The sequence below is a fragment of the Pinus tabuliformis genome, chromosome 8 (assembly GCF_031772625.1).
Source record: "Pinus tabuliformis cultivar Carrire ecotype Pingquan chromosome 8, CPIR1, whole genome shotgun sequence".
Classification (NCBI taxonomy): domain Eukaryota; kingdom Viridiplantae; phylum Streptophyta; class Pinopsida; order Pinales; family Pinaceae; genus Pinus; species Pinus tabuliformis.
In genome coordinates this window covers 1,228,077,359-1,228,090,030 of record NC_142294.1, presented here as the reverse complement: position 1 = coordinate 1,228,090,030, position 12,672 = coordinate 1,228,077,359, and the positions used below count along the sequence as shown (strand labels likewise).

General features: G+C 36.1%; 1 protein-coding gene across 1 annotated transcript; it reads right to left on the bottom strand.

Annotated features, from left to right (window-relative positions):
• Positions 1 to 4,265: 4,265 nt before the first annotated feature.
• On the bottom strand, positions 4,266 to 11,982 carry LOC149239822 (uncharacterized). Its single transcript, XM_089369981.1, has 5 exons — positions 11,890 to 11,982; positions 11,689 to 11,753; positions 4,675 to 4,771; positions 4,505 to 4,569; positions 4,266 to 4,393 (listed from the first exon to the last, which is right to left on the bottom strand). Exons 1-5 carry the CDS (start codon positions 11,980 to 11,982, stop codon positions 4,306 to 4,308), a joined length of 408 nt encoding a protein of 135 aa, XP_089226107.1. The 3' UTR covers positions 4,266 to 4,305.
• Positions 11,983 to 12,672: the final 690 nt, after the last annotated feature.

Sequence of the window (12,672 nt, the reverse complement as noted above, 5' to 3'; positions counted from 1 at the left end):
TATCTGTTCTGCGTCTGCCCAGGCCCATGGTCACAGGAACTTCGACGTTTGCAAGGCCGGAAATAGCCGCCTACACGCCGCAGACTCTGCAGCCTGTCTCGCCAACAGATCCGAAGAAGATTTATTCCCCAAAGTAACCTTAATAGACAGGTATACACTGCGAACCCTGATTGTCTGACCATGACTTGAAACAAACTTTTCCAGGAGAGGTTGGATGGTCTGTCAATTTGAAGAGCCAATAAAACATCAAAGACAATTCCGAACCAATACAACATAAGCGTTTATAACGCCCAAGCAAGCAAAATGAACAAATTTGAAGGCAAACAAATCTTAGAATTGAATTCAATTCAATTTTCCATCGAATAATTATTATTACTATTATTAAGAGACAACTTTGGTTATTCATGGCATCTCAGAGTTATTACTGATTGTTTTTGATAAAACGCTGAAGAAATAAAACGATGTAAATGCATAGAGTTGAAAAGCCAATTGATGTGAACGGTAACAGACATAGACTTGGCCTGAAATCTTCATGGATTGCTCATAGAAATAAGAGAAAAACAGAACTTCTTAAGACAACAATTTCCGAAAAAGAAAATGGGTGTGAGAGTGAATTAAGAGCAAGTAGGTGAATTAAGAGCAAGTACCCAGGATCGTTGTAAAAAACAGTGGGCGTGGGAAGAATGCACCAAAATACAGCAGAGGTAGAAAATTCGACCCTAAATTCGACATTATGCATATTACAAATACTTAAATTTTTTTTTAATATTGGAATTTTTTTTTTTCCAGAAGCCTTATCTATTGTAAACTGAATTTTGCCACTTTATAATTTTTTCTAATATAGAAGTTACTGTTTTTCTATTTTTTTTTGTCACTTTATAATTTTTTCTAATATAAAAGTTACTGTTTTTCTATTTTTTTTGTATAAAAGCTGTGGATTTGGAAGCTTACAATTTTATATCTTTTATAGTAATGAATTTTGCCATTTTATAATTTTTTGTAATATAGAAGTTACTGTTTTTCTATTTTTTTTGTATAAAAGTAATGGATTTGAAAATTTACCATTTTATACGATTACATTGATTTATCTTTTTTCTATTTTTTTTTAATAGGAGTTATCCATTTAACACTTAAATTTGTTACTTCATATTTTTTTCAATATAGAAGTTATGATTTTTATTTTTTTATAAGAGTTACCAATTTGCAAAGAATTTATTATTTTATAATTATTTTTAAGAGAGAAGTTATCTTTCTTTGCAATTTGTCATTATATAAAAATCACTATGTTTAAATTTCTCCATTTATAATTTTTTCAAATATAGAAATTAGGTTTTTTGTTTTTTATAAAATAGGTACCAATTTGCAACCGATTCATTATTTCATATTTTTGTTAAAATAGAAATTATATTTCTTTTAGTTGCAATTACAAAGAAATTACTAACTCACCTCTCATTTAAAACAATTGAGTCACATGATGCCTCCTAAATATGTATCGGAACTATTTATATTATTTAATGTCAATGACAATATTGATTCATTTTTAATTAAATTAAATATTTAATAAAATTTTTACATTTTAGTACTAGTAATTTATTCTAGATTATACTGTAATTTGTTTTAGATTATACTATATTCTGTGGTAGAACAATTTATAAATAATATATAATAAAATACCAAAATGAAACTAAAATTAAAATAATCAATTTTCTAATCAAATTTTTAACACTATTTAACATTTTATAGAGAAATTTGATGGAAATTGTTTTTTATAATATAAGAACTATTATTTTTTATTTTGGTTTTTATAAAAATTATTGTTTATTTTTTTCCAATTTTCTGATTAATCCTCTAAAAAGCTACCCAAATTTTTTTTTATAAAAATTAAAAAAGCTATACACATTAAAACTTAAAAAAATTAACATTAAAGCTCAAAGATCGCTGCATTATTTTTATAAAATTTCAATTCTCAAATTTCAACAGCTGCGTTATTTTATAAAATGTATTTGAAAAACTCGATTTATTTCTTCTGTGATTTTATTCAGAGGGATTTGTCAGCGTTCCTATAACTGATAAAAAGCTTTGACGAAAATCGTTCACCACTGACCTGTACCGAAAAAGCTTTGACGAAAATCGTTCACCACTGACCTGTACCGAATTGGAAACTGACGAATTATTCGTCATACCAAACAAAATCAGCGAATTCCCGAATTCTTTTTGCGGGTAGGCCAAACTTGGTAACTATGCTTTAAATGAGTATTAATAATATTAGAGAAATAATATTAGCAACATAATTTATATTTATTATTATTAATTAATTTTCCCTTCTAAAAATTTTTAGATCTACTTTTTCACCGTTTCACATTTACAAATTTCCCGCGCAACATCATCTTCCACAGTTCCCCAACTCTCCATTCACATGGTTCGCGTCCGCGTCCACGTCCACCGACTCTCCAGTACGTCTCCATTCACATCGTTGCTTCTTTATTCACAGGGTTCGCGTCCACGTCCGCCGACTCTCCCGTACTCTGGCGTCCACGGCCGCCGACTCTCCACTAAGTCTCCATTCACATCGTTGGTTCTTTATTATTATTAATTAATTTTCCCATAGATATTTCTACATCTACTTTTTGACCATCTTATCAGACTTTTAGCGATTCCATTTCCTGCGTCGTGGAAAATTCATCGTTTAAAAGTTACGTTTAACGTGATTCCAAAAATGGAGTGAGTGGAAAATACTTACCACAGATGTCATGCAAGTGGAGTTTAAACTATTGAACAGAGGTCACAGGCTTGTAAAATTGGTTGACGAAGCCAACACGAATATTGATAAAAACAATATAACCTATGTAATATACCTATTGTGATTAACACCATGTAAAGTAATTTTAAATTACCAATCAGTTAATCAAACCTGCGTAAAAGTAATTTTAAATTACATATCAGTTACAACTGATTCTTGGCATTGGTTAAATGGATCACCGAGCACCCTAACAGGGAGAGAGGACAGGAGATGACAGGTTGATGAACAGACAGAGAGAAGAATTCCATGAGAGAGCAGAGTGAGAAAAAGAGGTTAAGTCTGGTAATGACCAGATAACCTAGCACAGTAGTGCATGAGTCTTGTTGAGGGCTGCAGGCCTGCAAGACGGCTCGGGGGGAGAATCCAGCGTAAGTGGATCTCAAGGTTGGGAGGATAAGAGCAAAAATGTTGCAGGTGACCTCTGAAAGTAAGGACATCGGTAGCGGGACTATCGAGGTATGCATTCTCTAATATAGTTATTGAATAAAGAACAGGTATTGAAGTGTACAGACAGAACACAGAACCTGTATTACTTTCCATTAGTTACTGTGGTATTGTAACCATGTTAATGCATACAGTTTTCGAGATGTCTGTAAGTGAATATGTGTGACTGTGGTCACCTCTTTAAATCTGTAATAACAACTAGGGGTTGTATAGTTACATTTACGCTCAGAACAGAGTCAAATCTTAGAGCAGTTTGGGCGGTATAAGAGACCGCATCAAAATATCAGTGATGGAAAACCAGAGAACAAAAGTAAACAGAACCCTTAACAATGAAATGGCACCGAGCTAAATGGTCTGAGAATGCTTGGTAGAAACTAGAGTTAGATAAACACAATCAAACCAGCGCAGACTAGCGCTTGTACATAAGCAATAACGCTATATAAACCAATGATATGGTATGAGAGATGAACTGTGTAGACCAATTTATTAACTTAACACTGTATAAATTAAACAGAATGGCATAATCGAAATGCTGTATACATCGAGCAATATAGCATAAACGTAATGCTGTATAAGCATGAAATATCATATAAACCAATACTGTATAAGGACAGACATTATTACGGGAATAGTACTGTAATGAGGAGTATTGTGCAGTTAATATTCGACCTGTATATTAAACATGCAATAACCCCGGCATTCAAGGGTCAATGTAAAACAACTGTTCGCGAAGAGGCAGCCCCTGCACTCATATACCGAGTGCAGGACTACCATCAATATCGCTTTTAAATGCATATGAAATGGAACAGTCTTGAATGGACCGAATGCATCTGAAAACATTGAGATTATACTGTAATAATGCTTACTGTAGTAAACCCATAGGATATTATGATTCCGTTGAGCAAACAGGGAAATGAATATCCAGTAAAACAAATATACAATAAAATACATTTTAATGTAAATCTTTACATATGAACCGGCAACATAAAAACAAGATGGCCATTAAGGGACATTGACAGAATATATAAGTAGATGACGTGGAAGCCATAAGCAGTACCTATCTAAACCCTAAGGCTAACGCGGGACAGGTCCGGCATGGAGAGGCCGCCTGTATAAGCGCAACCAGGGTTTGAAACATGGTAGTCGGACCTGAGACAGGTAAGAAGAAGTCATAAGCCATGTCTCAGCCAGAGGACGACGCATACAATTTCACACTAAGCCATTTTATCAAGGAAAGGACAGTAAACGAGGTAGGCATACCTGTAAGTTTCGTTAGCCACCAAACCCTCCTGCACGCTGTGGAAAACTGTGGACGGCAAAACGACCTGTGCATAACCATCATGGTGAACATTCGGGTACAGTTAGAGTATTCAGAGGGTTTCATAGAATACAAAATACATAACTGCGGAGCTGACTGTAAATATAAATACCAGATTGAAACGTGAGAATCCTTTACCTGAACAGCAAGGTAGGAACCGGAGGGGTTGCAGAGAGGTCTGTTGGAGTGGTGGAGGAGCTCGGCTGCAGCTGTGGAGTGCAAATGAACTCATTCCGATGAAACCGGTGACTTATATATCGAATGCCAAACCCTAAATAAATATGAGCCATTCGATGAGGTTGAGAGATCTCCGTCGTTGGTTTAGGCGGGAGGACCTGGCGCGAAACCCAGTGTGGGTCAACCCTCCGCTAGGCACATGATATCACGTGAAGCTGAGCCATCTGGCCACGGAAAGGGTGAGTTGGGTTCCTACCTACTCACCATCTGGCACTTAAACATATAAAGCGAGCCGGGTGTGACAATAAGATTCAGCAACACATTAAAGTTATATAATACCCAAACATTAGCGAAGGCGGTAGGTCCGTGTTCAATGGGTGTGGGTATTATATGAAGGATATATATATACATGGACAAGCGTACGAGCCTGGACCAGGCCTTAGTGTAAAGCTTATATATATAGGTATATGCGTAAGGGTCTGGTGAAGACCTTAGTTAATGGTCTAACTTATTTAGTTAGGGGGAGTGGGTTAATGAGTTAACCCCACCATACAATTTTTTTTTTACTTTTATGCATATTATGTTAATGAGATCGTGACAATGTGGTATCAGAGCAGAGGTTTCAAAACTGTGGCCTCTGGAGCAGCAAAACCCAGCTGTAAAAAAAAATCTGCTAGCAGTCAACAAGTAAAATGGAGGAAATGCAGTCTGGGATGTGAATGAATATTAAAGGATGAGAAGGTCATTATAACGTTAATAATCTTATGAAAGGTTGCAATACTGGCGCCTTTGGGAAATGGTAAGCGGAAAGGATATTGAAGTACGCCATTAGTAGGCATTAACTCGGGTATGAGTTTAATCATTCGCATATTCATTTATGCCGTACACTACTTTTGGCATGACAGGTGTGATTCCTGTTTATAACTTCTTGAGAAGTAGTTAATAAGATGTTGCATAACTACGTTCATAACGTTGGATTCCTGATGAGGATAAAAGACAATGAAACTTTTGTTGCACCTAAGAACAATATTGAGTACTCATTACATTCATGAACAATATTGAACACTCAGGGAGAAAAGTGACAATCAACTACCAACTTTTACCTTGCAAATATGGCAATAACAATGATACATTCATTAAACAAAATTGAAGTTACCATGAACAAAACTTAATGAGTCATGCATGAATATAAATTATGGGGAACATCCTTGAATAGGATGACAAATTGTTTTAAAAAAAAGACATTAGAAGAACCCCCTTAGATATTGAAAACATGCAATGAGTCAAGCAGCGAGACTTGATTGTCATAACTAACTTTTGATTCAGTCTTGTCATGGGTGCATGAAGACGATTGGTAGTTGGGATTGGTTAGTGTTGTATGACTAACCCATCAAACTTATATGCATTAATTGAATTGGACTAAGATGGTTACAATTCGTAAACAAGTGAAGGTTGATTGATGTCACATGCATGGAATGTGTGTGCTATAGTTCCAGTTGTTTATGAGAAGAGTTCTTAATTTTATTCACCATGAGCATGCATGATGAATAGTATATTCTTATGTCTTAATAGATCTAATGACGATTGCCTTCTAATTAACTGAAATCCATTAGCATGGTACGTGCTGATGTTAATTATTACTTGTTGGGAGATAAAAACCATTGGAGCCTCGATTAAATAATGGTTGAATTTATCTCTACTATGGGAATGATGGATTTCTTATGCATGTTGCATTCCAGTGTGAAGTTAAGGGTAGAGACATGTTCAGTGGGTAACATTTCTAGGACCCATTCATGGTATAATTACAGGTGATAATTATTCATAAATAGACTACCTGTGTTAATACAGTTGTCAGTAAACTCTAATTACTTTCCCCAACCATAGATGCTTCCAAAAGAAAAGGAAGCAAGGAGAAGGAAGAAGACCGTGCTGTAGGGACAGACGGAGATGGGAAAAAGAAATCGCTAAGTCTGGTGATGACCAGATAAAGCAAGCTTTGAGTGTTAGAATCTTGCAGAAGACTCTAAGTCTTGGGATGACTAGGTAAGCGCTCGATGTGCTAACTATAGAGTGTTGATGTTAATGATTTTCATAATGTCTCCTTGAACTCTTTATTCTGAAATGGTCACATAGTAGTGTTATGATAGTTGTTGCATATAGCACTAAATGGTAGCTCTAGTGCATGTGTGACACTTAGGAGATTATGCTTCTAATTGCATAAGTAGAGCAATTGCTTCCGGTAGGGGTGGTTTAACTTGTTAGTTATGCATGTTGATCCAAGGATAAGATAAGTGTCTTGTTCACTTACTTGAAGAACACGTATGAATGTTTTATATGATTTCTTAGTAGAGGAAGTATTTGAATGCATGCAATAAAAGAATGGTTCTTTTATAGATTTTCTTGGTAAAGAAAATGTGCTAAGGCATGCAGTTAAAGATTGATTATCTTGTATGTTTTCTTGGTAAAGAAAATAGGTAGTTCCTATTAGAAAGACTCCACGAGAGTCTTGTGTGTGAAATGCTTGTCTCTGGTCTATAAAATCCTTGTTAAATATAGCCAAGTATCTTCTTGAGAAAGAAGATGAGGTATATAAATGTCCTAGCATGGAAGGTGGCCAAGTTTGCTTGAATTAAAATATGTATCTTTATTTGATAAAAGCTTCTTGAAATATATATATATATATATATATATATATATATGCTAATGATTCTAGTTAGTCTCTAAGTTCTAGTGAAATGATTATGCATTACATGCATGATAAAAGATAACTAAGGATGTGCTTCTAGGCACATAGATATTTATCCCTAATTTCTTGAGGAAAGAGTATATTACATATATACATAAATATAGTCTCATCCTAAGAGTATGCATACTTCATGTATGAAGATAAAGGATTTTATGAGAATTCTTGAAAATGGAAATAGAGGTTCTTTCCTTCAAAGACACATTAGAATAGTGTTCATACAAGAACCAAAATCCTTACTTGTTTCATGAAAAGAACTATGTGCGTTAAGTAAAGTAATTGTGTTAGGAGAACACATGTTGCATATTGGTAGCTATTTTGACTTTGGAATTATGAGACTGTGCGTACTTAGAGAAAGTGGTCATGATAGCTTCCTTGAAAATAATAATCTCTTGGAGAGATTGTCTTGTTGGAAGAGCTCTGTTGATTGCTTGATTTGATGCATAAAGGATAAGTAAACCTCGTTTTTGTATCTTGGTTTTTATGCCGAAAGATAGACATCTTTAATAATTTCTTGAAAGGGAATCTTGAGAAATCCTCACATCAGAAGATAGAGAAATGAGGATTAAAATGACTTCCTTAAGAAAGAGGTATGTGGTTGTCGTATGAAATGATGGTGGTCTTCTAGTGAAGGGAATAAGTGTTGCATACATTAAAGAAGGGCTTATATGACAAGCAATAGTATGCACAAAGATTAGTCATTGTGACATAAGAGTTATGTTCTTGTATGTTAGAGAAATTATGTTTAATTACACTAACGATGCATGACTAAAGCTAGCCATAGTAAACGTAAGATAATACTCCGTTAATGATGATTTGAATTGGAACAACAGACTATGGCAAAATTGGGATTGTTGAGAGTATTAACTCAACTGTTGTTGACATTTATACATTAATGAGTATTTGCATATGTTTTTATACATGACAATATTGTATGCATGAACATTCTGGGAAATGGAATACGTGTTAACTGATGCATATTTATAACTAACGTTGCTGATGGGATTAAGTAGTGGTAGCTTAATGGCAACAAGAAAACTCATCACATAAATTGCTGCAATGTGAAATGCAATTATGAATGAGAAAGAATGATGTTATATGATATGCATGAATTATGTTATTTGGAAAATTTGCTTGCATACAACGTGTATGATGGATATGTTTCCCATCAAACTTGATGTTGTGGACCCATGTCGGGGGTTAAGTGTAAATGCATGGTATACATGCATGTATGTTATGCTAATGATAATGTTCATATGGTTCATTGTGTAAATTACTATGAGAAAGAGTAATAAAAGAGAAATTTAACATGACAGACAGTTGTGGATGCCTTGGGTTGATGACAGTTACCTGCCCGGAGTTGGGTTGATGGTACTTGTCTGCCCGGACTGTGAAAGGCTGGAATGCCTTGGGTTGATGACAGTTACCTGCCTAGAGGGGTTGATGGTACCTGACTGCCCGGAGTTGGGTTGATGGCAGCTACCTGCCCGGAGGGGTTGATGGTACTTGTCTGCCCAGATTTCCTCTCCCTGGAATTCTTGAGCTGGTTGGCCAGTGGAATTCCATGTGAGACCTGGTAAGGTCTCTATCAAAGAAACTGTCTGGATGTGAAAATGACTCGATTTGGTTGTGAGAACCAGTTCCCATGGGTTGGGAATTCTTTAGTCCATTGTGGACTCATGGCTAAAGGAATTAACTAATCAGCTATATGTTATGTTGAAAATGAATTTTACATATAGTTGTGTAAAATATGTTATGCACATTTAATAAGAAATGAGCTTAGTGCTCGATAAAGAATAAATGGAAATTTTAATTCCTTTATTGTGTTAATAATGTTGTGAACATCTTAGTGGGAGCTAAGACAATTCTTGCTTGATGAAATGAGTGACTGTCTTGATGATTAGGGAGCTAGGTGCTCTTTTGGTACTTCTTGAAGTACTTTACGGATGTCTTTAGTAAGAATTCGTTCAGTGTGCACGTGAGCAGTGATTTATCATTTGATGATTAGCATTAGTGCTCTTGAAGTACTTGTAAAAGTACTGTGATTTAGAAAGTATCTAACATTGCACAATTGATTGCTAGTCAAAAGTGTCTCATTTGACTCAAAATATAGTGACTAATGTGGTTGAATTTGTTAGTCATATATTGCAGGAACTACTTACCATGGAAGGTTGAAGAATTGTCCAACCTCTATTAACAGGCTTACATGAAAGTATTCATGATTTCCAAGCATAAGATGGTAAGTTATGGTAAGTTGACACAGAGAATTGTTTATTATGAATGAATAAGGGCCAGGTGGTGGCGATTAGAAGTTGCATATTTTTGCAATTACAAATGATTATGACTATTGATGCTTATAACTAATGATATTTCTTATGACTATATCATTACTATTTTGTTTGTCGTCTTTTCTTGGAATGAAATCGTTGATTTCAAAGAGAAAGGATCACATTTTGTGTGGATTAGATAGTAATACCACAAGTAAAATATCAAGTTCCGACGAAAGATGAACACCGAGGACGGTGTTCCTGTTAAGGGGGGGAGTATGTAATATACCTATTGTGATTAACCCCACGTAAAGTAATTTTAAATTACCAATCAGTTAATCAAACCTGCGTAAAAGTAATTTTAAATTACATATCAGTTACAACTGATTCTTGGCATTGGTTAAATGGATCAGCGAGCACCCTAACATGGAGAGAGGACAGGAGATGACAGGTTGATGAACAGACAGAGAGAAGAATTCCATGAGAGAGCAGAGTGAGAAAAAGAGGTTAAGTCTGGTAATGACCAGATAACCTAGCACAGTAGTGCATGAGTCTTGTTGAGCGCTGCAGGCCTGCAAGACGGCTCGGGGGGAGAATCCAGCGTAAGTGGATCTCAAGGTTGGGAGGATAAGAGAAAAAATGTTGCAGGTGACCTCTGAAAGTAAGGACATCGGTAGCGAGACTATCCAGGTATGCATTCTCTAATATAGTTATTGAATAAAGAATAGGTATTGAAGTGTACAGACAGAACACAGAACCTGTATTACTTTCCATTAGTTACTGTGGTATTGTAACCATGTTAATGCATACAGTTTTCGAGATGTCTGTAAGTGAATATGTGTGACTGTGGTCACCTCTTTAAATCTGTAATAACAACTAGGGGTTGTATAGTTACATTTACGCTCAGAACAGAGTCAAATCTTAGAGCAGTTTGGGCGGTATAAGAGACCGCATCAAAATATCAGTGATGGAAAACCAGAGAACAAAAGTAAACAGAACCCTTAACAATGAAATGGCACCGAGCTAAATGGTCTGAGAATGCTTGATAGAAACTAGAGTTAGATAAACACAATCAAACCAGCGCAGACTAGCGCTTGTACATAAGCAATAACGCTATATAAACCAATGATATGGTATGAGAGATGAACTGTGTAGACCAATTTATTAACTTAACACTATATAAATTAAACAGAATGGCATAATCGAAATGTTGTATACATCGAGCAATATAGCATAAACATAATGCTGTATAAGCATGAAATATCATATAAACCAATACTGTATAAGGACAGACATTATTACGGGAATAGTACTGTAATGAGGAGTATTGTGCAGTTAATATTCGACCTGTATATTAAACATGCAATAACCCCGGCATTCAAGGGTCAATGGAAAACGACTGTTCGCGAAGAGGCAGCCCCTGCACTCATATACCGAGTGCAGGACTACCATCAATATCGCTTTTAAATGCATATGAAATGGAACAGTCTTGAATGGACCGAATGCATGTGAAAGCATTGAGATTATACTGTAATAATGCTTACTGTAGTAAACCCATAGGATATTATGATTCCGTTGAGCAAACAGGGAAATGAATATCCAACAAAACAAATATACAGTAAAATACATTTTAATGTAAATCTTTACATATGAACCGGCAACATAAAAACAAGATGGCCATTAAGGGACATTGACAGAATATATAAGTAGATGGCGTGGAAGCCATAAGCAGTACCTATCTAAACCCTAAGGCTAACGCGGGACAGGTCCGGCATGGAGAGGCCGCCTGTATAAGTGCAACCAGGGTTTGAAACATGGTAGTTGGACCTGAGACAGGTAAGTGGAGGGTCATGAGCCATGTCTCAGCCAGAGGACGACGCATACAATTTCACACTAAGCCATTTTATCAAGGAAAGGACAGTAAACGAGTTAGGCATACCTGTAAGTTTCGTTAGCCACCAAACCCTCCTGCACGCTGTGGAAAACTGTGGACGGCAAACCAACCTGTGCATAACCACACATGGTGAACATTCTGATACAGTTAGAGTATTCAGAGGGTTTCAAGGAACACGAAATACATTGCTGAGGAATCTGACTGTAAACATAAATACCCAGATTTGATAACGTGAGAATCCTTTACCTGAACAGCAAGGTAGGAACCGGAGGGGCTGCAGAGAGATCTGTTGAGTGGTGGAGGAGCTCGGCTGCAGCTGTGGAGTGCAAATGAACTCATTCCGATGAAACCGGTGACTTATATATCAAATGCCAAACCCTAAATAAATCTGAGCCATTCGATGAGGTTGAGAGATCTCCGTCGTTGGTTTAGGCGGGAGGACCTGGCGCCAAACCCAGTGTGGGTCAACCCTCCGCTAGGCACATGATATCACGTGAAGCTGAGCCATCTGGCCACGGAAAGGGTGAGTTGGGTTCCTACCTACTCACCATCTGGCACTTAAACATATAAAGCGAGCCGGGTGTGACAATAAGATTCAGCAACACATTAAAGTTATATAATACCCAAACATTAGCGAAGGCGGTAGGTCCGTGTTCAATGGGTGTGGGTATTAGATGAAGGATATATATATACATGGACAAGCGTACGAGCCTGGACCAGGCCTTAGTGTAAAGCTTATATATATAGGTATATGCGTAAGGGTCTGGTGAAGACCTTAGTTAATGGTCTAACTTATTTAGTTAGGGGGAGTGGGTTAATGAGTTAACCCCACCATACAATTTTTTTTTAACTTTTATGCATATTATGTTAATGAGATCGTGACAACCTAGTAATTGTCTTAAAAGTGTAAAAGAAAGGAAAGGTTTATAAGATTGTTAAATTGGAATTGTTGAATTGTTAGTAGTTGTATGGAGCTTTGTATGAACGTTCTAGTATGGTATTCACCTAATTTTTTATATTATCAACAAA

Excerpts from the sequence above, each read along its gene's own strand:
- LOC149239822 (XM_089369981.1), bottom strand. The coding sequence starts at position 11,982 with ATGAGTTCATTTGCACTCCACAGCTGCAGCCGAGCTCCTCCACCACTC. Across the intron at positions 11,754-11,889 it reads GTTCCTACCTTGCTGTTCAG|GTTGGTTTGCCGTCCACAGT; the intron begins GTAAAGGATTCT and ends GGTTATGCACAG. Across the intron at positions 4,394-4,504 it reads GTGGCTAACGAAACTTACAG|GTCCGACTACCATGTTTCAA; the intron begins GTATGCCTACCT and ends TACCTGTCTCAG.